We start from the raw sequence: 27120 nt of genomic DNA on the forward strand, positions 1-27120 counted from the left end.
ACAGAGTGCGCGCATTGATAATCACCTTAATAAGGTGAAAAATGGATGGGAAAGGGTCATGATTCCATTTCCAGGTGGACATGGCAAGGCGAGAATTTTGAGGATCCAAAGGATCTTAGGGCAAAAACTATGAATGCTGGAGTTCCTGTTGTGGTGCAGCGGAAAAGAATCCGACTAGGAACCATGAAGTGGCAGGTTTGATCCCTGGCCTCACTCAGTGGGTTAAGGATCTGGTGTTGCCATGAGCTGTGGTGTAGGGCACAGATGCGGCTTGGATCTGGCGTTGCTGAGGCTGTGTTGTAGGCTGGCAGCTACAGCTCGGATTTGACCCCTAGCCTAGGAACCTCCATATGCCGCGGGTGTGGCCCTAAAAACACAAAGACACACACACACACAAACTGTGAATGCTTTCCATTGTCAACTTGATGAGTCTTTTTAAAGATCCTATATCAAACATCAAACCATTTAGATTAGAATCTAATAACCTCCCCAAGGTGATTATCCGTGTGCACTCTGAGTGCAATTCAGGGGCAATGGTTTCAGTAAGACTAGGGATCTGTGAATACATATACTCTGAAAGATAGATGTGTGGTTGGAGTTTGTCATCGAATTTGCAAAGCCCTAAAGTGGAGAGGACAGAATGTGTTTTTATAGTTTGAGGCTGGGCCCCCATTTCCCTCTGTGAGAATTCAGTCAGCTCCCTGTATATTTCAATGATCAGCTGGCAGCTTGGTTTAGACGAGGTGTCGGTCTGTAATTACCAGTTTGCTGTTTACAAAATCACCAGAAGCACCGCGGTTCTATCTATAATGGTCTCAGTAGTTTTACTTCTGGGGTGAAGGATTGGGACTGACAAGGGCAAAAAATTGGGACTGGTTCCACCAGAAGCTCCAAGCAACTATAAGGAAATGGTAAATCTTTATGTATTCACTAGATAATCTGCAGTATGCTGGTCTCTGCATGAGTATATAAGGAAAGACTATGTAATGAATAGGGGTTATTGTTAGCAACTTGTAATCTCTTTAATCTTCATGCTTTCATTTTGTGAGAAATGATGGTTTAGTCTCAAAGTGAGCTAACTTGTCATACGCCAAGCACACAAGTTAGCAGGTAATCCTGCAGCTCTAAGAACTACATTTTTGAAAAAGGAAACAAACAACCCTTGGAGGCATGATCTGAAAATACAACGATTCTATGCTTGTTCTGGAAAATTTGGACCTCATCGCCACAGTTCTTGGACCATATCGAGAGATGTTTAAAAACACTAGAAGTCAAAGAATCAGGCAAATTCTGTAGGATTAATTTGTAAGCTAGTATCATGCTACAAGAGAGCACGTTACCAGGGCTTTATATACTTCCTTGATGGCACGGTTAGAAAAGTTTTACTACTTTGGACCTCCAGCAAACATATCTGTCTATCGAAACAGCCCACGCTAGGAGATCCCACTGTGGCACATTAGGTTAAGAACCTAACTGCAGTGGCTCAGGTTGAGAGGTATGAATTCAATCCCCCGCCTGGCCTGCGCTAAAGCAGTACAGGAATAAGAGGTATGGGAATGAACCATCGGGCCAATCCTAAACCTTCCCTCCCACCCCACCTCCCAAGTAATTTTATATTCCTACCTATTTTATTTTATTTTTTTTTTCTTTTTTAGGGCCTCACCCATGGCATGTGGAAGTTCTCAGACTAGGGGTCAAACTAGGGCTACGGCTGCCAGCCTACGCCACAGCTGAGAGAGGCCCGGGATCGAACCCACATCCGCATGGTTCCTAATCCAGTTAGTTAACCACTGAGCCACGAAGGGAACTCCCATGTTCCTACCTAGTTTTATTTCACTCTCAAGCCCACATTTACTGTTTTTGTCATACGGGATAGATATGCAGGAGAAATCTTTAGGATAAACAAGGCAATCAAAGAAAACAGCTATGATTAATGCACAAAAAATCTTTTGCAGAAGGAGAGTTCCTGTTTCGGCTCAGCGGGTTATGAACCCGGCTAGTAATCATGAGGATTTGGGCTCGATCCCTGGCCTCATTCAGTGGGTTAAAGTTGCAGCATTGCCATGAGCTATGGTGTAGGTTGCAGACGTGGCTTGGATCCCCTCATTGCTGTGGCTGTGGCTGTGGCCGGCAGCTGCAGCTCTGATTCTACCCCTAGCCTGGGAACTTTCATATGACACAAGTGCAGCCCTGAAAAAAAAAAAAAAATGCAGAAGAACCACAAAATAAAATCACAGATTGAATTTTTAAAAAATTAATGAGCTAATAAAATTATTTGGGGGATCAAAACCAAGTGAAAAGCAGGATCTTTGAAAATTCTTCTGGCAAAATGGTTGAAGAGAAAAGGCACAGCTGGAAAAAAAAAGCAATTAAAAATGGCTATAATTAGCATTGCCTTTGAATAGTGAGAACCAAATGAATGACATATGTGGGCAGTGAATAATCCTGGCACATAGCACCCAAGTGATATGCAGGCTGAACCTAAGTCTTACAGGTCCCCAGAGCCAGGAGCAAAACACAATGAAACATTTGAGTTTGCATAGAACTTTCTAGTCCATGGTAGTTATTGAATGTATATGAGAAATTTTATAGCAGATGTGTCAAGTCTTGATGAATAGAAGCTGCCATAGGAAAGGATTTATCAAAATGAAGGTCCCAGGAATTGTAAAAAATTTAAATTGTTTAAAATCTTTTATATTCATCTATGGACAGTATTATTATAATTATGCACAATGAGGCCTTATATTCTGTAATTCTCTTCAAGTACAGGTAAGACATTATTAGATACCTGAAGGTTACAAACTACTGACAATTATCAGAAACATGTTGTTTTCCATGACAAATTTTATCAGCTATAAGCAGAGTGGATATTCTCCAATTTTTCACAGTTCTCACCAACTGTTAGTGTTTAAGTGGGACATGTTTCATTCATTCACTAATATTCTGTAACCAATCAAAAAATGCATTTGTGTTTGCTTAATTCAATAAACTCTTGTATCTCAATGTGGGAAAAAAAATGGCTATAATTGCCGACTAGGCAACTTTAAAATATTGTAAACAACTTTTTATCAGTTTGAAAACTACTATATAGGAGTTCCCATCATGGCACAGTAGGAACAAATCTGAATAGGAACCATGAGGTTGCGGGTTTGATCCCTGGCCTCCCTCAGTGGGTTAAGGATCCGGCATTGCTGTGAGCTGTGGTGTAGGTCACAGACATGGTTCAGATCTGGCATTGCTGTGGCTGTGATGTAGGCCAACAGTTGTAGCTCCAATTAGACCCCTAGCCTGGGAACCTCCATATGCCTCTGGTATGGCCCTAAAAACCAAAAAAAGAAAAAAGAAAGAAAGGAAAAAGAAAACTACTATATAAAATGAATTAACAGTTAATAATCTTCCAAGTAGAAGAGAAGAATGACTAGGGTTAGAGAAGATAAAATATTGAATATGAATTGTATAATTTAGGTGACAAGAACATGAGTTTCATTATCTTAGTCTTTCTACTTTTACAAATGTTTGAAACTTTCCATAAAAACACAGCCTTTCAAAAAAAAAGTAACCAAATTTTTGGAACATGATAGGAAACAAAATAATTATTTCAAAAGTGGGCAAGAGAAAGAATCAAGCATTTCTCTTTCTTTCCTGTACAGACTGTACCTTAGAGTAACCAAATGGTTGGAAGGGGGAAGTTTTTTCTTTTTACATAAAAATAATCCAAAGACAACACACAAAAGGATAGACTGCTGCCATTTTGCAATCCCTAAATATTAATTGATCTACGTAAGGATCATCATAGATGCTGTACACACACAAGTGGGAAAGAGTTGCAATGAGGAGTTCCCATCGTGGCGCAGTGGTTAACGAATCTGACTAAGAACCATGAGGTTGCAGGTTCAATTCCTGGCCTTGCTCAGTGGGTTAAGGATCTGGCGTTGCTGTGAGCTGTGGTGTAGGTCACAGACAAGGCTCCCATCCCGTGTTGCTGTGGCTCTGGCGTAGGCCGGTGGGTACAGTTCCAATTAGACCCCTAGCCTGGGAACCTCCATGTGCCGCGGGAGCGGCCCAAGAAATGGCAAAAAAACCAAAAAAACAAACAAACAAAGAGTTGCAATGAAAGTATATACGGTATCTTGAGTACTTTGTAACATGGCCTTTCTTAAGGGATAGGATGATTAGCTGATTTGAGAAAAAGGAGAATGGTTTATTGCCCCTTGCTCAATTACAATCATTTTTCAAAATCCTTTTAATTGAAGTACAATACACAGATAAATGCACAAATCCTAAGTGTACAATGAATTATCAGAAAGTAAACACTCCTGGGTAACTGGTACAAAGGTTAAGAAATAAAACATTAACCACACACCAGAAACGTCTCCTCATGCCCTAAATTACCTCCTTCCCAAAGGTAACCATTACCCCGTTTCTGAGCTTGATGTAATTAGAATTGTATATCCTATATTCTTTTGTGTATGACTTCCTTTGTTCAACATCACATCTGTCAGATTCTCCCCAGTAGTGGTAGCTTTTCCCGTAGTGGTAGCTTTTATGTAGCTTTATTGTGTCTATTTGTATAAACTATTCCATTATAAAAATATATCATGAAATTTCTCTTTCGCAGCGGTCAGATACCCTAATGCATACTTTGTCTAATATAAATATAATACCAGCTTTCATTTGGCTAAAGACAATCTCTTAACAGTTTAGAATTTGACACTTGTTTTCTTCAAGACCAAGGACTTAGATAATCCTGCAACTTTAGGAACAGAACAAGGACACAGGTTCTCAATCTGTAGGCAATTTATAAAAAAAAAAAAAAGAAAGAAAAAAAAATGGAGTTTTTCTTGTTACCCTGTCTATAGCCTTAGAACAAACATAAAAATGAAAGAGAATAGATACAGGGGAGTTCCTGCTGTGGCACAGTGGGTTAAGAACCCAAATGCAGCAGCTTGGGTCGCTGTGGAAGTGCAGGTTTGATCCCCAGCCTGGTATTCCTGGTTAAGGGATTCAACCTTGCCCCAGCTGCATAGGTCCCAGTTGCAGCTTGGATTCAATTCCTGGCCCCAGAACATCCATATACCATGGGTGTAGCCATTAAAAAAAAAAAAAAAAAAAAAAAGATACAGGGGTCTTCATGGAATATTAGAAACATTAGCTTTTGCTGCTTACTCATATGTTTTTATTCCAGCAGAGATAGGAGTTCTATATCCACACCCAATGATTACAAATGCAATAAATTCCAAGAAAACTGTTACTAGGATTTTCTCAGTTCAGCATAAATTGTTTTGATGGAATCATATAGTGAAAAAATTTCCATTAGAAGTTGAAGTAGGAAAAAAAATTCATTGAAACAAGAGAAAAAAATGGAGTTCCCATTGTGTCTCAGCAATAATGAACCCAACTAGTAACCGTGAGGATGCAGATTTGATCCCTGGCCTCACTCAGTGTGTTAAGGATCTGGTGTTGCCATGAGCTGTTGGTGTAGTTTGCAGACACAGCTTGGATCTGGCATTGCTGTGGCTATGGTGTAGGCCGGCGGCTGCAGCTCTGATTTAACCCCTAGCCTTTGAACTTCCGTATGCTGCATGTGAGGCCCACGAAAGAAAAAAAAAAAAGATCATTGATGAGGAGTCACAAAGATAGTGAACAAAGTGGATTTAATTCTTCTATTTCTAGCACAGATTCTCAGTTCAATTATCTACACAAATGTTGGGCATTAAAAATTGGAGTTTATTTGACGGTATCTTTTTGATTATTTTTGCAACTGTTCTTCAAGTAGTGGCATATGTTTTAGAATGATAATTGCTCTGAAATGGCTAATTTCTAAGAGGTAATTATTGCAGGATGTGTATTACTACATATTCATAATTTGCTGTAGGATAGCTTTAGTCATATGTATTCCAATTGGAATGGCCTAGGTAGAGGCCTCATGATCCATTTGGGGGGCTTCCCATTGAAGGCAAGAGTTTAAAACTATCTGACATGGATTTAAGCTATTTCCGCTAGATTACACGGTTCTAAAAGGCAAGTCACCATATCCCCAACTCTTCAGCATCTTTCCCAGAGCCTGGCTCAATTCTGGTACAGTTAGTACTTGGTGAGCTGGGGAATAATTTTTTCTGAAAAGGGTTAAGGGTTGAATTGTGTCCCCTCAAAATTGTTCTGTTCAAGTCCTAAACCTCAGTATTTCAGAATGTGTATTTGGAGAAAAGGCATTTGAAGGTAATTAAGGTAAACTGAGGTCAGATGGAAGGACCCTCATCTAATACAAACAGTTACCTTATTGAAAGAGGGGATTAGGACAGACACACACAAAGCAATGACCACGTGAAAGCACTGGGAGAAGATGACCACCTACAAGTCAAGGAAAGAGGTCTCAGAAGAAATCAATCCTGTTGACACCTTGAGCTTGGACTTCTAACCTTCAGAACTGGAGAAAATACATTTCTGTTGTTTGAGCTGCCCCGTCTGCAGGACCTCATCAGCCCTAGCCAACACAGTAACTACATTTTTGAGTTAGTTTTCTCCAACTGATGACTTGAAATTATACTTTTAAACTTTCCAGAAGTAGGTGGGCATTTTTACCCTTCAGTAGAAAGAAACACCCCCACCACTTATGCAATGCCTTTAAATTGGTTTTGGCAGATCGCAGAAGAGTGTATAAGCACCATGTACAGACCTTCAAAGCCATGACCTTCACAGCACTCGGCAGGATAGAAATGTAACACCTGGGTGCAATGCAGAGACCTGCGTTCTAATCCACACTCTGCAATTAACTGGCACGTAGCCTTGGGTGAGTCAGCCGCTTCTCTGAGCCACTCATCTTTCAATGGTGGAAACTCAAACTAGGTGGGCTCTTAGATCCATTTACACTCACAACTGTGTGACTCTCATGGCGGTTATAAGCCTCTGCTATGTAAATAATCATTTCACGGTCAAGCAAGTTTATAAAAACCTATTTGGGCATAGGATTATTTTATCTTTTCCTGATTAAAAAAGTCTCTTAAGCTTAAAAAAAAAAAAAAAAAAAAAAAAACTGATCTAGTTACATTCACGCTGACAAGATTTTACTGAGCCAGCAAAGATCAGTAGCAGTTACCTACTTTTCTATTTCATTAAAAACCCCCTCCCACAAAAATTCCCACTTCCAAAAGATCCTAGAATAAAAGATTAAAATAAATGAGCTACTTAGACTCCTAGAATCCAATCATGCTTTAAAGAACCTAGAAATAAAACATTTGTCTAAGGAAAAGCAATATACAGGCAGCAGCTGGTAACCTGTGTAATTCTTTAATTAAAAAGAACACAAACGGGACTTCCTGTTGTGGCGCAGCACTAATGAACTCAACTGGTGTCCTTGAGGATGCAGGTTTGATCCCTGTCCTCAATCAGCAGGTCAAGGATCCATGAGCTGTGTGGTGTTAAATCTGAGATGCAGCTCAGCTCCCGTGTGGCTGTGGCGTAGGTTGGCAGCTGTAGCTCTGATTCCACCTCTAGCCTGGGAGCCTCCATATGCTATGGATGTGGCCCTAAAAAGCAAAAAAACAAAACAGAACAAAACAAAACAAAACAAACCCAAAACACAACAAAAAACCCAAAACCACAAACTAGGTTTGAGACAACACCTCATGTTGCAAAGTACTAATCCTCTACAGAAGCCAAAAATTGAACTGGAAAGTGTTTCATCTCTTGTTTGGCATTGCACGTTTATTGTGTGGGGGTGTGTGTGCGTGCGCATGTGCGACAGAGAGACAGATACACAGAGAGAGGGAAAGACAGCACTCATGCAAATGTGCCAACCTGGACTTGTACTAAAGGGGGCATGCCACTGAAGCAGCTACACTGTAGGATGATTAGAATAGCACTTTGTTTCTCAAAATGAGAACTGAGGTAACTAGTAGACTTAGGTTTACTCAGCCTTTTTTTTTTTAGGGCTGCATCTACGGCATATGGATGTTCCCAGACTAGGGGTCAAATCAGAGCTGTAGCTGTCGACCTACACCACAGAAACAGCAATGTAGGATCCAAGCCGTGTCTGTGACCTACACCACAGCTCACAGCAACGCCAGATCCTGAAGCCACTGAGCAAGGCCAGGGATCAACCCGAGTCCTCATGGGTACTAGTTGGGTTCGATATCACTGAACCACAACGGGAACTCGGATTTTTCAAAGTTATGTGAATGAATATGTGCTTGCTATTCTCTAACTAAAACAGGTTTAGATGGATGGCTATGAGAAAGAAAAGAAAATACGACATCATTAGAATTACAGGTAAGACAAGGGGAAACCCAAAGTACAGACAAGAACACAGAGAAATTTTAAGAGAGTACAGATGTCATGACATTTATTAAAGGCATGCTACAACACTATACTTGTTAGGAAAAGAGATTAGAGATATCAAGTAATAGCAAATATACAAACTGAACGAAAATGGAATATACTGTAGTGTACAGAAGCTTGAATTAACCATGCACTACACACTTAGAAAATATGTTTTTAATATTTTATCTTCTCTTTGCATTTATAACATAATTCACTTCAACAAATCACAGAATCCTTTTCTTCCAATGACACAAACTGTGTTACAAATGAAAGCTGGTACTGCTGCTTATCAAAATATACAAGACAATTGATGTTTTATATAAAACCACTTTATATGTTACTTGTTCCCAAAAACCGTTGTTTTTTTTTATCATTTTCTTTTTTGGCCTGGTTTAAAAAAACGTTGTTACAAATATTTACAGCATTTTCTTCTGTTAGGTGAACACTTTTATAAACTGAAAAAAGGGAATTTTATGAACAGACCACGTAAAACACGAGACAATGTCAGAGGCGCCTGGCTGTGCTATTTTTTTTCTTAAATACAGTACTGAAAATGCCCATCAAACCTTTGTCATCCTAATCCATTCTGTTCATATTAAACTCCCACTCTCTTAAAGTAGTCTATTCACCAATAGAAAATACAAAGGAAAGGCCGCTTTGCATTGGATCTTCTTTCAGAAAGGAGCTTGGGAAAAAATGCTTAACAGAAAGGAGTTAAAACCAGAACAGTCAGTCTTTGGTCAGAGCAATGAGGTGACACTTTGATGCAAAACTTTGCTTAGTCTGCAATCTTTATAATTAGTACGTTTTGGATATGGGATGAATTATTTAAAGATCTGGGTAACAATGGAAGGGGGAAAAAAGGCCGGAGCATGATTTTTTAAAATGACATCAAAAATAGCTATTTAAATATTTATTATTACAACTACTACATAGAATCAAGAACTAAAAATAACATAACAACAACAAAAATCTGTTTACAGTGCTGATTCAAGCTGGCCATAAGCAGCTTTCAATCATGACTATTATCACCAAGGTCACTGGACCAGATAAATATCCCTGTTCTCTGGAACATATGCCTCAGGTTACAGAAACTAAGATGACTACCACGAAGATTAGAGCAGCTCTGTTCTTGGATCTGCACAATGCAATAAAATGAGTATTATGTGATAAAGGCAAAAAGTGCAACCGAGACCTCACTTTACAGTTACAGGTGTTTGCTTGAATGGATGGTTTGTGGGATAACATTCTTTTAAAACTACACAGTATGTATTTCCTGAAAACCAGAATACTGATACTACCTTAGTCTCAAATAGGAAGAAAAGATCAATTAAGACTACTGAAGAAGGCACATAAACTTTGGTCCTGTTTTGTTTTTCTCCCTCTATAAAACCCCCCAAATTAATATTTCAGTAATTTTTTATTTTTTAAACCATTCGCAACTAGCTGTTAAAATTTGCTCTGAAAAAAGACTGCAAAGAGTCTTGTAGATAACAACACAGCTCTTAAAAGACAGCTGAGTTATGTTTCTTTAAAGGAAAAGTTTTGTGCAGTCTAAATTGTATATCTTCCAGCACAATAGTAGAATATTTTAAGTCTGGCAGTTTTATTCTTGTTAACAACAGATCAAGACAAAGGAAAGGCTAAGAAATATGCTGTTGTGCAGTCATGCTGTCTTTTGGTTTTAAAAATAGCAGTACACACTAAATTTTCTAAGAGATAGGCTGCTAGTTTGGCAAACAGGGTTTTTAAATGACTCATTGGGGGGAACACATACTTTTGAGCTTGTCATATTTTGTCTAAAAATATTTAGTGGAACAGAAGAGGAATTACATGATAACATACTCCATGTATAAACTTTGCTGTCTAATGACATGGGAGCTTTCAAAAGTTTATACACAACTGAACAGAAACACTCATGAGAGTTACTTTTAATCAACTGAGGCAGAACCTATGATCACCATCCTAGGTGGAGTCAAAAAAAGGCATTCCTTCCATGTGGAACTAGACAGGCAGAAATTCTATCTCTAAAAACAGGGAGCTCTGCGACTTTCAACAACAAAATCAAAAACATAACTATAAATAACGTCACAATATTTAGTCAGCGAAGAATTTATGGCATTCTGGAGGAGCTACTGGGTAATTCTGGTACTCTCCAGTAAGTTATCACATTATTAAGGTTATTTTTCTGATTGTAACCACACACAACACAATTTACAGTTCTGCAAGTTATTTAAATCTCAGAAGTAAAACTTTTTGGCATAAATTGCTACTGTTAAACGTGTACTGCTATTTTTTAAAGTCCTGAATATATATATTTTGTGTCAAAGTTAGACACCTCCATTAATGATAATACTCCTTAAAGTAAATAAACTTAAAAATAGGATACTATGACAGCTCAACAGCAAAAATAAACATTGCTTAGATGATATTAACTAAATGCATGCCAAACCAAAAATTACAAAGATCTAGCTTTTCCACTACCCTGGTATTTTTTACAGAAACTACACCAACACAAATACTGTGGACCTCTATAATTCAGAGAGCAAAGAGCCCGATATGAACAACATCCACGTGCTACAGTGAACTTTAGACATAAACTGATGGTTTCCAAACACTAATTCAAACAAAATCTCACTTTTCCGAATCTTAATTTGATTTTTGTCAATAAATTAAAATGTATGTCATGTGCATGTACAATATTAGAAGGGTGTATGTATGTATATACACTTACCTATACACACATACACGCAAATCCCTGAAAAGGATTCAAATGTTCTCTCTCAAATATAAAGGCCATTCCCTACTTCAAAATTACATTCAACACCACTACGATATCCCTTCTGCTACACTTTTGCTACATTTACACTAATTGTTATGAGAACCACAAATTAAAACTACACAGTAATTCCTAACCGCCCCCCCACCCAAAAAAAGAGTGACACAACCCAATTTAACACACCAATGAAAATTATAATAGTGCCTGCATGGAAGGTAAAACTAAAGCAAATTTTGGGAGATTTCTTAAATAAGTTGTTTTTTCCCCCTTCCCTCTTATGCAGTGTTTTGGTAAAAATAAATTTCAGAAGTGAAAAAATACAAACTAGATCAATGATTATACCTATCAGCCAATCGAAAACCAAGCCATTTGAAAGGTCTCAATTGAGTGTCCTCCTTCGTATTCTATCAAATAACTGTTGCTCAGCGTTGAGTGAATTCTGCTTTTAACAGCCTAAAAGGTCTTTTGCAGTCTCCAATATTTTGTAAAATTTCTTTTGTAAAAATCTTCCTGTGTTCAAATTAATGGCTGGACTAGAGCAAAGAGACTGAGATATTCTTTTAAAACGTGAGATGAGCCACTCTGAGAATCTGAAAAGTGTAAAAAGGGTGGACAAAAATGACCCTTTAACAAATTCTGCTTTAAAAAAATCTGATCAAGCACTGAAGGGATAATTAACAAAAGCAAAGTAGCTAATTAAAAAGAAGTAACTTTACATTATACAATCACTGAGGCAATATTAAAATGTACTCTTACATTCAACCAAAAAGAAAGAGGGACAGAGTATGAGAAAGAACACCCCCCTTCTCATCCTCTGTATATGTGGGCACTTGGTAATGAAGTTACATTAACAAAGAAAAGCAAGTTCTTGAGTATGCGACAAAAAACAAGTAATCCTGAGACAAATTCTAAAGGGTGATAAAGATCAGACAACATCCAGAAACCAGGAGTGCATTTTATAGCCCCAAATTGATATGCTATTAACCGGCTAGTGGTCAAAATGTGAAGAGGCCCACAGGTGTGCACTGAGTTATTCCCCAAACCATTTCCCCTTCCCCACCCCTCTCTACACCACAGCACCAAAAATTTGAATAGAAACTATTACTTGTTGAAAACCACTTAAAATTGCAATGAAAAAAAACCTTTAAAATCCTTACCAAAAAAGGGAAAGAAAAAACAAACGCTCACCAAGCCCACAATACAGCTTTCAAGATACTTAGATAAAACTCTAACCTATTGTATCATAAGCACATAATAAGGCACATAATAAGAAATTAAGTAAATACACAGTAATTCTGAATAAGTATTAGAGATTATAGTGGTACAAAAAACCCTTGAGATTAATTTTTTTCTAAAAGAAGACCTTACCAAAAATAACTTTTAAAAAATCTGTCAAACCATATGATAGACCTGAATATTTTCCTTAAGACTGTAAACTTTTTTCTGAAAACAATTATAAAAAAGTAGTTTATAAGTAGGATTATTTTTCTTTTTAAATTTTCCAAGATCATATTATATTATCAGACAAGTGTCACTTTGAAATTTAAAACATGATTTTTCCTAATAAAATTATTACTTATTCGGACATCTTAATAGATCCTGGTTGGATTCCATTTAATTTCCCTGGAGACAGTTGAGACACTTCATCCTCTAAATAGTCTTAAAAAGTCAAAGATATGCAAAGGAGTGTCTTATGGTGGAAAAAAAAAATGGAAAGAAAACATGCAAGTTCATAAATTTGCTCCAAATACAACCCAATTTGTTCATGTTCAGTAAGTAACAATATATGCCAAATAACCAATGTAACTTAAAAGCGAACATAATTTCCTACAGGAGTCAAACTTCTGAATCATAAAGTTAAAAACTTGGTTGTAAGTAACTTCAATTACATATGTCAAGTAATTTTTGTTTAAAATTTCAAAGTACAAAGGAGTTTAGAAATGTTGTATAAGGCTGAACTGGACTCAAACTAAAAGAAAGTCTGTCCTCTTTAAATTTAGTTTAATATAGGGAATCAAAACTATCGAAAAAAAATTTTTCCTGTTGTTGTTTTTTTTTTTCTTTCTGAAGATTATTTTCATTTTAGCAACTATGGTACAAAGGAAAAACATGCCTTTGATGACATACTGGCAGGGGGGAAAAATGGAAAAAGAGAACGTCTCATGATTTTTTGAATATACTTGAATATCAAATCCAGAAAGTTATTTTTGTGAAAGAGGCAGAATTGGTCTTGAGCTGCTTCAGTCTATGTCTGAAGGTTTTACTGAAATTATGGTCCAGTCTTAGGAGAAAAATTCAAAGTCAGATTGTAGATTTTGAGAAGGAAACTCTGAGGTGGTGATTTTCTCCAAGGTCATGGTTATGAAGCTCAATGAGGGCCTGGATTGCTTCTTCCACAGATCCCAACTGAATGAGTGCCATTTTGCGATCTTTCCTGAAAATGGTAGAAGAAATATAAAAAGTACATAGAATTAATTTTGCCTACAAATCTCTTCTCCAACCCTAGAAGACTTCATTAAACATTTATCATATTAAATAATGTTAACGAATTTCTTAAAAGTGTGTACTTACTGAAAGAATTTAAAAGCCTTCACTGAACATCCAGCTTCTGTAAAAAGGTTCTTCAGGTCGTCTACTGTAACAGAGGGGCTGTAAAAAATATTGTAGAGTTTAGCACTTTGAAAGCTACTTCCCTAGCTCCGACCTATCTTCCATAATCCAGCATTTGCCACTACTAGTCTGGTAGATTTTCAGCATATCAGGCCAATACATCTTCGATTACTTTCAGGGTAATTATGAACATGAGTATGTGGGAACCAGGTTCTAAGATGGCCCCAACAACACTTGCCTCCTACTATTCACACCCTTGGGTAATCCCCTCCCCTACTGAAGAAGGATGCCCTCTGTAGCCCTCGGGGTATCACAGAAATGACACATATGACTTCTGAGGCTGAAAGTCACAGCGATTTCCACCTTGCCCTCTCTTCAATCATTAGCTTTAGAAGAAAAGAGCTGCATTGCACAAGCAGTCAAGCAACAATAAGGAGAAGTCCTTGCGGACCTGAGGGACTGAAGCCTATCAACAATCAGACATATGGGTGAGTCACTTTGGAAGTGGATTCCCTAGCGCCCAGGTAAGTCTTCAGATGCAACCTTATGAGAAACTCAGCCAAAACCAAGCTAAGCCACTTCTGGATTCCTGACTCAAAGGAACAGTAAGAGCTAATGAATATTTACTCTTGTGTTAAGCTGTTAAGCTTTGGGGTGATGTATGACGCAGCAGTAGATAACTAATGCAGGGGTCCATCACATGGGAGTCAACTGACCAATGCTGTTTAATGGATAAAGAGCTTCAGTTTGAGATGATGACAAGGATCATCTTGTCATCACTTGTGCCAAGGCGGGATATAAGTGAGGGCTGCACCATATGAATGTACTTAACTTGAATGTACACTGAAACTCACTCTCAAAAATGGCTCAAATGGTAAAATTTAGGTTGTGCATTTTACCATAATTTTAAGAAGAAGACTATTAATGGAAGTTAAATGAGGTAACACAGGTAAAACACCAGCACAGTACCAAGAACTTGGCAGATGGTGAAAAAGAATATTAACGTCCTTCCCCTCTTCTACCTACATGTTCAATGGGGGCTGCAACTTGAGACCAGCTCCTGGATCAATGTATTGGAGAAGGAGTATTTAAATACGCTGCCTCTCTCCCTGACGCAATGGTGATGAGGTACTAAATTTCTAGATGCATGAAACCTGGACTTTTTTCTTGAGTGACTCCTCCAGTTGCTGGGCTGGCGATGAAGTTTGAGCCACTGTCTAATTCAGATTCAATGTTTCTCCATGCAGTCTAGCCAGAGACTAGCTAGGAGCATGGACGTTGGACACTATTTCGAATAATTATTTTCTACTCCTATTCAACTCCCGTTGTTATTCTCAAAAATGTCCCAGAACTGTACCCTTCTACATGCCCTCAGTCTTCAATTTTTCACACACATACCCGCACACAACTATACCCCAGGGCTTTTACTCCTTCCTTTCCAAAGCTTCATGTATTAAATTAAGTCACACGAAACTGCCCTTTTTTTAAAAAAAATTTTTTTGGCCACCCTGTAGCATATGGAGTTCCTGGGCCAGGGATCAGATCCAAGCCATAGTTTCAACCTATGATGCAGCTATGGCACTGCAGGATCCTTTAATCCACTATGCCAGGCCGGGGATTGAACCTGCATGTGATCTGGTGCTTCAGAGATGCCGCTGATCCCACTGCACCACAGTGGGAACTCCAAAATTCCCATTTTTGTAGGTCAAGGACTTCAAGAATTAAAACAGGAGTTACCAGGTACTTTTCTACAAAGGGCCATTCTGTACATTTCTTAGGCTTTGATGGCAAAGCTTTGATGGCTTTGATGGCTATGTAGTAACTACTGAGCTTTGTTGTTAGGGTTCAAAAGCAATCACAGATAATTACATAAATAAATGAATGTGACTGTGTTCCATGAAACCTTATTATAGAAGGTGAAATTTTAATTTTTTTTTTTTTTGGTCTTTTTGCCACTTCTTGGGCCGCTCCCGCGGCATATGGAGGTTCCCAGGCTAGGGGTCGAATCAGAGCTGTAGCCACCGGCCTATGCCAGAGCCACAGCAACGTGGGATCCGAGCGGGATCTGCAACTACACCACAGATCACGGCAATGCCGGAACCATAACCCACTGAGCAAGGGCAGGAACCGAACCTGCAACCTCATAGTTCCTAGTTGGATTCATTAACCACTGCACCACGACGGGAACTCCTGAAATTTTAATTTTATAAAGTTTTCTCAAAACACTTTTTTTTTTCTTTTTTTTTTTTTTTTTTTTGCTTTTTCCCCTAACGATTTGAAAATCAATCTTAGCTCACAGGTCATACAAAAACAGATAGATTTGGGAGTTCCTCTGTGGCTCAGGGGGTTATAGACCGGGAAGTGTCAATGCTGTGGCACAGGTTCAATCCCTGGCCTGGGAACTTCCACATGCTGTGGGTACCACCAAAAAGAAAAAAAACAAAACAATCTTACCTCCCCTGAAAAAAAATATAGATTTGGCCCATGGGCTGTAGTCTGCCCATCTCTAAGTTAGATGATGACTAAAGAATAAAGTCCGCTACAACAATGGTTAATACAGAGTGGTCACAAGAGAATAATTTTATATATTAAATGACTTTGCAGCTTATAGGTAAAAATAGAGAATTCAGTTTTACCAAATTCTTAGATAAGTAAATTATCTGACCTTGCTATGTTGGTTACTGAGGAGTTTTTACTTTTATGAAGGAATGAACAAGTATGTATCAAAGGAATATTTCTGCATAAATGTATTTTGGCCTTGTTACAACTGAAAGGTAACTAATTGCTAATTCTCTGGAAAGAAAGATGAAAAACATTGCTATTTCTCACTTTTGGAGTATATGGTTAGAGAGATGGCATTCTTTTTTTTTTTTTTTTTTTTTTGGTCTTTTTGCCTTTTCTAGGGCCGCTTCCCGCAGCATATGGAGGTTCCCAGGCTAGGGGTCCAATTGGAGCTGTAGCCACTGGCCTGCACCGCAGCCACAGCAATGCAGGATCCAAGCCGAGTCTGTGATCTACACCACAGCTCATGGCAACGCCGGATCCTTAACCCACCGAGCAAGGCCAGGGATTGAACCTGCAACCTCATCGTTCGTAGTCGGATTCGTTAGCCACTGAGCCACGACAGGAACTCCGAGAGATAGCATTCTTATGATGGCAAATAAATTATCTTACAAGAAATTAGTGAATAGGATAACTGCTACATTAGAATAGTTTCAGGTTTTTACCTCCTCAAACCATATTCTATAGACTATTAATATCTAAATAAATAGTAACTAATTAGATACATACGGGATGTTGGAAAGATGCAGAGTGGCTGATGGTGGAAAAATATTCTGGAAGTTTTTAGATCCAGGCTTTTTAAAGCGATGCAAAGGACTATTGCTAAAATCCTTAGTCAGACCTTGGTCTTCCTGTCCTTCTCGAGGAAGCTGAACTGCTTGATGTTTTGACAGTGTAGCACGAAGCACTTTCCCATAAAGTCTTTGACCACTTAGATGGTTCATTGCTGGTGCACAGGAAGAAAATAAGGAAAGTTTGGGTTAAATTAAGATAGAGTCTCTGTAAAATTGTCTATCATAAATTCTTTTTATTTAGTCATTTAAACTTACATTGTCAGCTGGAGGGTCTAAATGGTTTTAAATAAGAAAAACTCTTACATATGGAAACATATTAAATGACTTTGTTTTTCTATAATGAAGGAAAAGCAAAACCACAAAAAATAACTATTTTCCTAGCAGAGGGCTAGAAGTTCCAGAATGTCTGGAACATAACAAATCCTCAGGAAACGGTTGTTGAATAAATTAGTTGAATCTCAAGCAAATAATTTCATCTGAGTAGTTAATATTTCAATAGCTACTATAATAATTAGCTGTGAGATGGTGGAAGGACACCTTCACGCACCACCATTATAAAGCTGCCCAAACTTTTTTTTTTCCTAGGGCCACACCTGTGGCATATGGAGGTTCCCAGGCTATGGGTCGAATTGGAGCTGCAGCTGCTGGCCTACACCACAGCTAATGGTAATGCCAGATCCTTAACCCACTGAGAAAGGCCAGGGATCAAACCCACATTCTCATGGATATTAGTCAGGTTCATTACCGCTGAGCCACAACGGGAACTCCGAGCTGCCCAAACTTTTAAGCTACGCAACAGTTCTAAAAAACTTAGTTTGAAAGGAAAACAAATAAAGAAGCAAAAAACAAATAAAATGAAAGAAAACATGTCATGTTTATTAGTTTAAAGCTAATGGAAAAACCCTAGAGTCAAAGCTCTAAACATCGGCAATATATTCAAATAGATAAATGAACTTCAAAGACTAATGAATAGTTTTTAATCTTAAAACAGAAGCACACCCAAATAATGCAGACATAAACATAAGGAGGTACTCTTCTTACTAGCTATAAGTCTGTTTATTTTATAGGAAAATTCACATACAAAAGGGACAGGTTTTCTTTATTATTATTATTAATCATTAGTACCTAGCTGAGCTTGATTTGCATCTGCCATCTGAACCAATGCATTCTCTTTCTTATTAAACATTATCTTCACTCGATGTACATCACCATATACTCCTAATTAAAAAGAGAAAACAAAATAGTGTTTAAAGCTGATTGTGTAGTGTTCAGTTAATTTTACCACTATAGTTAAAGAAAGCTTCTTTTCTCATACTGTACACTTTCCCTAGGCAATTTCATACATATGCTCCCAAATATGCATCTCTATTTCCAGATTTATTAATCTGGTACGTCTTTTCATCTGGATGTCCCACAAACACTTCGAATTTAATGTGGCCCAAACTGACTCACCGTCCCTTTCCTGTCTCACTAACCCTGTGGATAAACGGTACCATCATGCACGAATTTGCTCACCGGGCTTCCTTCACTTCCATGTTCCAAAAGTTCTGTCTCCCACTGCTGGTGTCTGTGAAAGGGCATTCACCCTCCCTTTCTGCCTGGCTAAGGTGTCCTCATTTTTCACCAGTCAGCTTAACTACTATTTCTAGCGGTACATCATCTTTCATTCCCTCAGCTGGGTTATATCTCCCAGTTATATGTTCCCATTACAATCTCTATTTACCTTTTAATAAACCTTTGTTGTAACTCTAATCACTACGTCTTCCTTGCTTTTCTATCCTCAGTGTCAAACAAACATACTAGTGAGCACACAGCAATAATAAATATTACTGAAGGATGCAATGCGCTCAGTTCACATCACGGATAATATTAAAAAAGCAAAAAAAAAAAAAATATATATATATAACATACTTACCAAATAGGATAAAAAGTCCATGTGGTGTGACAAGCTGTTTGAAAAGGATAATACAAAACATAAATGTCTAACTTAAGTAAAAATTTTAAATACGTTTACTTGTAAACACAACAGCTGACTTTAAACAATGTGTTTAAAGCACTGATTTTATAGGCTTCTGTATATACTTGTGATAAAATTTAAATTATTAAAATAGACTTTAACATTTTCATTTGAATTCAACTCCAGATCAGAAGCTATAATACCTTCTCCTGTAAGACTTTTTACAAATAACAGTCTCCACTCACATCAGGATTAAGATTGGTGACGAGCAGAACTGAGTTCCCTGGTATCCCACCAGTCCCAGGCATGGCCATCCTTCCAGTGACAGCAGAGGAGGTGATTGCGAGAGGACCAAGAGCTCCAGGACCCAGTCCAGCTGGGACTGACAGACCTTTCCAAAACATCAAAAGCATTTCATATTTGAGTTACCTGGAAAGTTATAACACCTGACACAACTCAAGTAAATAAATGAAGACAAAAGCAAAAATATACAAGAAAATGTGTCAAAGCTTCCATAAGGAGAGCAAATGTCAGCTTTCTGCCTCCACAGTCTGTATGGAAGTAGAGTGCCTTATTCTTTGACATTATCATACATGGTGCTCTATTATTTATACTGCACTTTACAGAGCAACTAAATTCACTGCTCTTAAAAGCTATCAGGCTTTCAAAAGGTCTATAACTACCAGCACTCCTTCAGCTTCTTGAAATAGATATAATCCAGCGCATTTCTGTAAAGTAGATGTAATTTTCATATTGGCTTTCATCATAAAGTCAAATACATACATATATATTTTAAAAAGTACTTCAGCAGAAGTCACATTTGTGCACGCTAGGTAGTAATGCATGTTCTAAAGTTGGATTGCGGTAATGGTTCCACGACTCTGTAAATTTACTAAAAATCACTGAGCTGTATACCGAAAACCAGTGAACTGGATACATGCAGAATGTGTGACATTCTGTATGGGGAAAACTATTTTGTAACTTTGTAAAGTGCCCTAAAAAACATTACTATCAACAACAGATTTACAGAATTCAATATTCTTTTGTAGCAAAAATTTTCTGAGCTCTCTCTACCCCTAGATATTGCAAAACTACTGAGAGGTCTATAAAACTGGAATACTGACACTATATACTGTACCCCAAACAGTACACTTCCTCAAAGGTCCCACTATTTGTGTTTTCAGCTTCTTGCTGAATTTTAAAATTGTGCAGATCACCTTGTAAGGCTGGATGCTTTTCCATGAAATCTATACTCAATAGTCCTTCATATGATCTCTTCCTATGCCCCTCCAATCCAACCCTGCAAATTCTGAATAACTTTTTTAAGTCTATTGGGTATCACTAATAGTACACCTTAGCTACACTGCAGATGATATACACTGTGTGTGTGTGCTTATCCCTCACTAGACCTGCAAAGTCTTATCAACTCAGGAGCCCTATTTACACATTTTTTTTTCACATGATTCTTTTTTTTTTTTTTTTTTTTTTTGTCTTTTTGCTATTTCTTGGGCCGCTCCTGCGGCATATGGAGGTTCCCAGGCTAGGGGTCAAATCGGAGCCATAGCCACTGGCCTACACCAGAGCCACAGCAACATGGGATCCGAGCCGAGTCTGCAACCTACACCACAGCTCATGGCAACGCCGGATCGTTAACCCACTGAGCAAGGGCAGGGGTCGAACCCGCAACCTCACGGTTCCTAGTCGGATTCGTTAACCACTGCGCCACGACAGGAACTCCATATTTACACATTTTTTTTTTCTCTTTCTAAACATCTACTACTACGGTGTTTTATACATAGAGCATGTTGAAAAGAAATATCTAAAATGAGGGAAACAATATATTACTACCTCCAATGTGCATCAAACTTTTGGGAACTTCAAATACATAAAAACAATGTATGACACTTTCATTTCAATGAGACAGGTAGAATTATTCACTTAATTAAACATGTTGTTATCTTAAAAAACACCCAAAACCTAAAACTTAAATAAACCTCAACCTTTTTAATCACTCTCTCCTTTTTAGCTAATGTCATCCTCTCCACTGAAGAGAGCAGTTAAAATTCTCAGAATTAGCAAGGCAGAATATAGAATATTGCCAGAGAACAGCTACATTGTAATTTAAAATACAGTTATATGCATAAATCAGCTGGAAGCTGTAAATGTTATATGCAGACTAGGCTTAACACTACACCGCTCTTCTCATTACCAACCTCAAGTGTTTCCATTAAACACTAAAGATAAAACCATATAGTATTTTTTTCCTTCTTAAATTATGATCAAATTTTGTGTACTATTTTGTTTACTCTTTTGCTATTTTGAAAAGGGTCAGAGAGTCATTATCAAAGTATCTTCCAACTACTATCCCTTAATTACTTCCATTAGCTAAAGAAAAAAAATACACACATACACACATATCTATACATATTCCCTGAAATAAAAAAGCAGGTATACCCATTATAGTAGTCTTCTGAACTCATTAATGAAAAAAAGGATTTACAAATAAGGTTAATAGTAAATGTTTATCAATTCAAATGTTTTCTGACTGCATAGTATGTACTGGATGCCATCAAAGGCATTAAGGACACAAAGATGAACAAGACAGAAGTCTGTTTAATATGTAACTGATAAACTCATTAGCAAGCAGCTCATATATTTTACATAACCAAAAAGGCAAGTCTAAGGTTATTTAATGTAGTTAACCTATAGCTATCTGTGCCAGTGGCAAGTATAAACAATGCAGAACATACAACAGAATTTTGGGGTTGAGAATGGAACCAGAGAATTATTTATAACCACAAGGAAGCTGTGCTTCATACTTCGTACAGGAGCCACTTCCAAGATTGATACACACAGTGCTTTTATTGTAAATCCTTTAAATATAGTAATATTTTTCATCTTCATAAGTTCCTAGAAAATACAGACCACAATTAAAAAATCATTTCAAATTCAACTTTAAAAGAGTTAGTCACCTGTAGCTTGAGGAAATCCAATGGCTGGGGCAAATCCAGCAGCCCCTGCATATGGAGAGGAAATTATACCTGGTGCACCTGATGGAGAAAAGAAGTTAAAATAAATATGCTAACTTCTATAAATATGGTTATCAGGAGTTCCCGTCGTGACTCAGTGGTTAACGAATCCGACTAGGAACCATGATGTTGCGGGTTCGATCTCTGGCCTTGCTCAGTGGGTTAAGGATCCAGCATTGCCGTGAGCTGTGGTGTAGGTTGCAGACGCAGCTCAGATCCCGCATTGCTGTGGCTCTGGCGTAGGCCGGTGGCTACGGCTCCGATTCGACCCCTAGCCTGGGAACCTCCATATGCTGTGCGGGAGCAGCCCTAGAAAAGGCAAAAGACCAAAAAAAAAAAAAAAAAAATTAAATATGGTTATCAAAGCAACATAAAATGGCTCTATGAGGGTATATTATTGATAAAGAGATTGTTACAGAATAAAGATTTGTTCAACCAGTGATCCTTAATGTGTAAGAGCCTCTTCCACTTCCAGAGGCTAACCCCTTTCAACTGGGTTCAAGGTTCAAGGGTACCGTAAAAATATTATCTAATTTTGAGTTATTAGTTTGCTACGTAGTTTTAGTTTATTTAGTTTTGCTATTTTGGTTGATATTCGCGTCCTTTTTTAGAGCACTGTTCTATATAAATATCAAATACTATTAAATCGTCAAATACTTATTAAATTGTACTGTGCCTGTGGGGCACTCTGCTGATAAGAAGAAATATGAGATAAATATCCTTGCCTTTGAGAGGCTTTACAAACTAAAAGTATGAACTATAGGAGGTACATATGCTGAGGATCTGGTGGTTTAAGTACAAACATACTGCAAGTATTCTAAGACAAAGAGATCGCAAAGGATCACTGTGATTGTTTGGCAGTTTCTCAGGAGGTAAAATGTGAGCTAGACAGAAGTAATCAAAAAGCACAGTGCTTAGTGTGCACCAAATGCTAAACAAAGGCTGGTATTCCCTCTCCTTTCAGAAGCATGACTGTGCACCATCAACAAAAAGAGGAAAGAGGAGTTAGTTCCAATGGAGGAGTTGATACTAGTAGGAAAACAATTTGGTTTTGGACATGGTGAGGTTGAGGAGACAGAAAGACATTCAGATGGAAATGCCTACAAGTGGAAATGAGGGGGCAAACTCAGAATTTCTAACTATTGCAAGACACAGACTTGTAAATCATCTGTATATAAACAAATGTGAATGCCATACAAATGAGAGCGCCACCAAAAAGGGCACAAGGCAAGAAATGAAGAAAGCTATAACTAGAAGCTGGGGGTATTAGTACACTTATGTGCGAGGAAGCAAGAGGAATATTCTAAGAAAAAGAGAAAAGTAGAACAGCCTTAAAAATAGAAGAGGAAGGAAAAGAGGGAAGAAGGGAGGGAGGAAAGAAGACAATTGTGAATTATAGTCCCTCAGGATCTAGAGACACAGAGTTTAAGAGGAGAGGGGACTCAATGGAAGTCAAAGAGAGTGAGAGACGTGCAAGGTAAAGAACAGTTTTAGAGCAACAGCGAGACGCTAGACTGTAAGAGTCAAAGGGAGTTTGGGTTTTTTTAAATGATAGGGTGATGGGCATATTTTTAGGAAGACTAATGTAAGCTGTATTTTCCAGAGGAGTTAGAAGAGTTTTATTCTCTTCACTGAGGAGGATTATTTAACAAAATCTGTTAAATATGAACTGCGATTTACTAAAATAATTAAAGAAAATACAGTCATTAAAAGACTTCGGGGACAGAACTAGCAGAGAGAACTGACAATAAATGAAGACACAAAAAATGAGAATAATTGACAGAGTGATGAAATAGAAGGGAAGCAGGTATTTACTGAGAGGACATAAGGAGCCAAGCATTCTTCTAGTGTTGAGGAAGCACCGGATAGAGCAGACAAAAGTCTCTCCCCTTGCTAAACTTACATTCAAGTGGGCTCAAGATCACAGGGAAAAATGATTCACTTTCACAACAGAAATAGCTATATTTAAGGCATAAAGGAAGACTTCTCAAAAAGGCTTCAATATGGATATGAGTTAAGGTGAAAATTTACACTAGAAAGTTAAACATACGAGATATGGTAGACTGCATTATGGTTTTCACTTGACTCTTAGAAGCGTTGGTGGCATAGTGGTGAGCATAGCTGCCTTCCACATGGCTCTTCCACACAACTCCAGCCAGTCATGGGACTTGCAGTACCTCCCGCAGGAGAAGCACACATTTCTACGCAACACTCACTCTCGATCATGTGAAAGGAACACACGGGCAGGTATGACATACACTGCTTCTATTAAGAGGCATTAGGGGTTTAAACTAGTTCTATTTTTCACTCTCGCCACAAGAATGCCATGTCTCAAATGTAGTGCCACCTTCAGTCTGGAGCCTCAATCAAAAAGACACATGAAGGGAGGCTGCAGAAGCGGACTCACAGCTGTCTAAGTGTCACTCATGTGAGAGAAGTAAATGTTAATTAAAACCATTGATATCTGTGGGCAGGCCAAGAGGGGTACTTTTTAAACACAACAAAGAGACTAATATAAATGGCTCTGGGGGTGGTGTGAGGCAGAAGACTTGCAATAGGTTTTAGAGAAATGAGGAAATTTTTTGAGGTAACTCTCATTAACCACTAAATAGCAATAAATGAAATAATTGAGAAACAATTGCCAAGGCGGCCGAATGTTAAATAACTGTTTCCATGTAAAATATGATTAACAAGAACATTTGTTAATATGTGACAAAGGAATCATTTGTGAAGTTTCCATAAATCTATACTCCTTGAATAAGCAAAAATAGAAACAGTCTAGCAAAGTAATCTGTTAGACACTGAGTTAGTATCTTTATGAAAAGATTACACAAACTTTTAAGAAAAATGTTTAAGATTTGAATGAATAAGAATACATATTTTACATCTGAAAAATGTACCATCACAACAGCAATACGGCAATACAAATTAATTGATAACATCTTAACATATGAGATAAGTTTACAAGTGTTAGTTATAATAGCAAAACCCTAAAGAAACAAGCTTAATGTCTAAATTGGAGAATGATTCAATAAATTACAAATCACTAGACAAAAATAAAGAACATTTAAAATATTACAAAAAGTATGCACTATGAAAAAAAGGCACAATTCTGTTTTTTTAAAAAATGTGGGTACAGTAGCAGAGTAAATAATGTAGACCAACCCGACTGCAAATATGACCAATGAAAGAGTAAAAAGATCTTAAAAAAAAAAACAAAAAACAAAAAAAAGCAAACAGCTAACAAGATGGTTGGGAATAAACAAGCCAAAAATCTAACCTTGTGAAACAGCTTGGTTTTTACCAGTCTCATAGGTAACACACAAGATGAAAATCCCAAGATGAACCCAAGGAAAGGAAGTCAACATAGCATCAATCTACAAGTGTAAGCCTAAAATAGCCCATCCCATTTACCTATTCCTCCCATCCTAAGAAGACTGCAAAGCAAGCTGCCTTCCTGCCTTCCAAAGGGATAAAAAAGTTCCTGAAAAGTTCTAACCAAAAGCAAGCTCTCATGCAAATTTGCAGCCTAAATTCACAGTTCCTAGAAGTTCAAAGGAAAACTAATAAAATCATGGATTTGGATTGAAATGGTTCCAAATACAGATCCTTTAATGTTGCAGACAAGCAAATTTTTTCTGGGGAACATACCACCTTGATACTAAGCCTCAAAGAACTCTCACAATTAATTCCCCAAGTAAAATGGATAACTCAAAAAGAAAAAAAAGAGGAATTCCCATTGTGGCTCAGTGGTAAGGAACCTGACCAGTATTCATGAAGACGTGGGTTCAATCCCTGGCCTTACTCAGTGGATTTAGAATCAGGCAATGTGGTGAGCCATGGTGTAGGCTGGGAAATTCAAGCTGCAGCTGTGATTCTACTCCTAGCCTGGGAACTTCCATATGCCTTTTTAGGTATGGTCCTAAAAAGCCAAAAAAAAAAAAAAAAAAAAAAAAAAAGAAGAAGAAAAATAACTAGGAGTTCCCTTGTGGTGCAGCATGTGAGGGATTCAATGCTATTAGTAGTCTGGGTTGCTGCTGCAGTGTGGCTTCGACCTCTGGCCTGGCAGGCATGGTCAGAAAAAAAAGAAATATCTAATTGCAGGGGGGAAAAAAAAAAAACTGCAAAGATTTTAGACAATGGAATTATCAGATGAAGATTTTAAATAGTATGTTTATGTTTGAAGAAATAAAGCCATGCTGAAAAATATTTCGAAGGCAGATACTTAAAAGAACCAAATAAAAATTTCTAGAAATAAAAAGCACAGTAACTGAAATCTAAAACTATCAGACAAGTTTAACAACAGATTAGACAAAGGTGAAGAGACTATTAGTGAAATGAAATACCCTAAGGAATTATTCAGGATGCACTCAGAGAGATAAAGAAATAGAAAATACGAAAGAAAGTTTGAGATATTCAGAAAGAATTAAGAGAATATAACAGGCCTAATCAAAATTACTGAAAGTAAAAAGAAAAAAGGAGAGGCGCTCCCATTGCGGCTTGGCAGGTTAAGGATCCGATGTCGTCTCTGTGAGGATTAGGGTTTGGATCCCTAATCCTCACAGATTAAGGTTAAGGATCCAGTGGGTTAAGGATCCAGAATTGCAGTAAGCTGCGGCACAGGTTGCAGATGTGGCTCGAATCTGGTGTTGCCGTGGCTGTGGCATGGGCAGACAGTTGTAGCTCGGATATGAACAGAAAAAAAAAAGCATGAAGGAGAAATATATAAAAGAATCATATCTAGAAAGACAACAATCCACCAAATCAAGAAGCTTTCTGAGCTCCAATTAGAAAAAATAAACCCTTAAACAGACATATCATACCGAAGCTAGACATCAAAGATGAAAAAAAAAAAATCTAAAGAATAGAGAAAAAGAGCAGTAGATAGGCTGACAGCTGACTTTCTAAGAGCAACAATGAAAAACCAGACTATAGTGGAATGATTTAATATACCGAAAGAAAAATACTGGTCACCTAGATCTCTATACTAAGCAAAAATATCTTTTAAAATTGACAAAAAAACACATTTCTGGGCAAATGAAAACTTCAAATACGTTACCATGGACCTCC

The 27120-nt window shown here is 37.7% G+C and overlaps 1 protein-coding gene across 9 annotated transcripts in view; it reads right to left on the reverse strand.

Moving 5' to 3' along the window:
* Positions 1–8478: 8478 nt before the first annotated feature.
* The window catches only part of PTBP3 (polypyrimidine tract binding protein 3), a 106006-nt gene continuing 87364 nt past the window's right edge, over positions 8479–27120 (reverse strand). For 8 of the 9 annotated variants that reach the window (XM_085012188.1, XM_005660329.4, XM_085012181.1 and 5 more), the window contains 7 exons: positions 21994–22071; positions 19267–19412; positions 18980–19013; positions 18190–18282; positions 17000–17216; positions 13670–13747; positions 8479–13532 (listed from right to left, as the gene is read on the reverse strand). In XM_085012188.1, coding sequence (XP_084868314.1) covers positions 13400–13532; positions 13670–13747; positions 17000–17216; positions 18190–18282; positions 18980–19013; positions 19267–19412; positions 21994–22071 — 779 coding nt within the window. In that variant the 3' untranslated portion in view covers positions 8479–13399. The remainder of the gene's footprint in view (positions 13533–13669; positions 13748–16999; positions 17217–18189; positions 18283–18979; positions 19014–19266; positions 19413–21993; positions 22072–27120) is intronic. The other variant, NM_001077215.1, reaches the window with a different exon arrangement.

This window comes from Sus scrofa, chromosome 1 (assembly GCF_054392235.1).
Source record: "Sus scrofa isolate SSC_HxYL_T2T_F1_AM1 chromosome 1, Sscrofa_HxYL_maternal_Yorkshire_Landrace_v2.0, whole genome shotgun sequence".
Lineage (NCBI taxonomy): Eukaryota > Metazoa > Chordata > Mammalia > Artiodactyla > Suidae > Sus > Sus scrofa.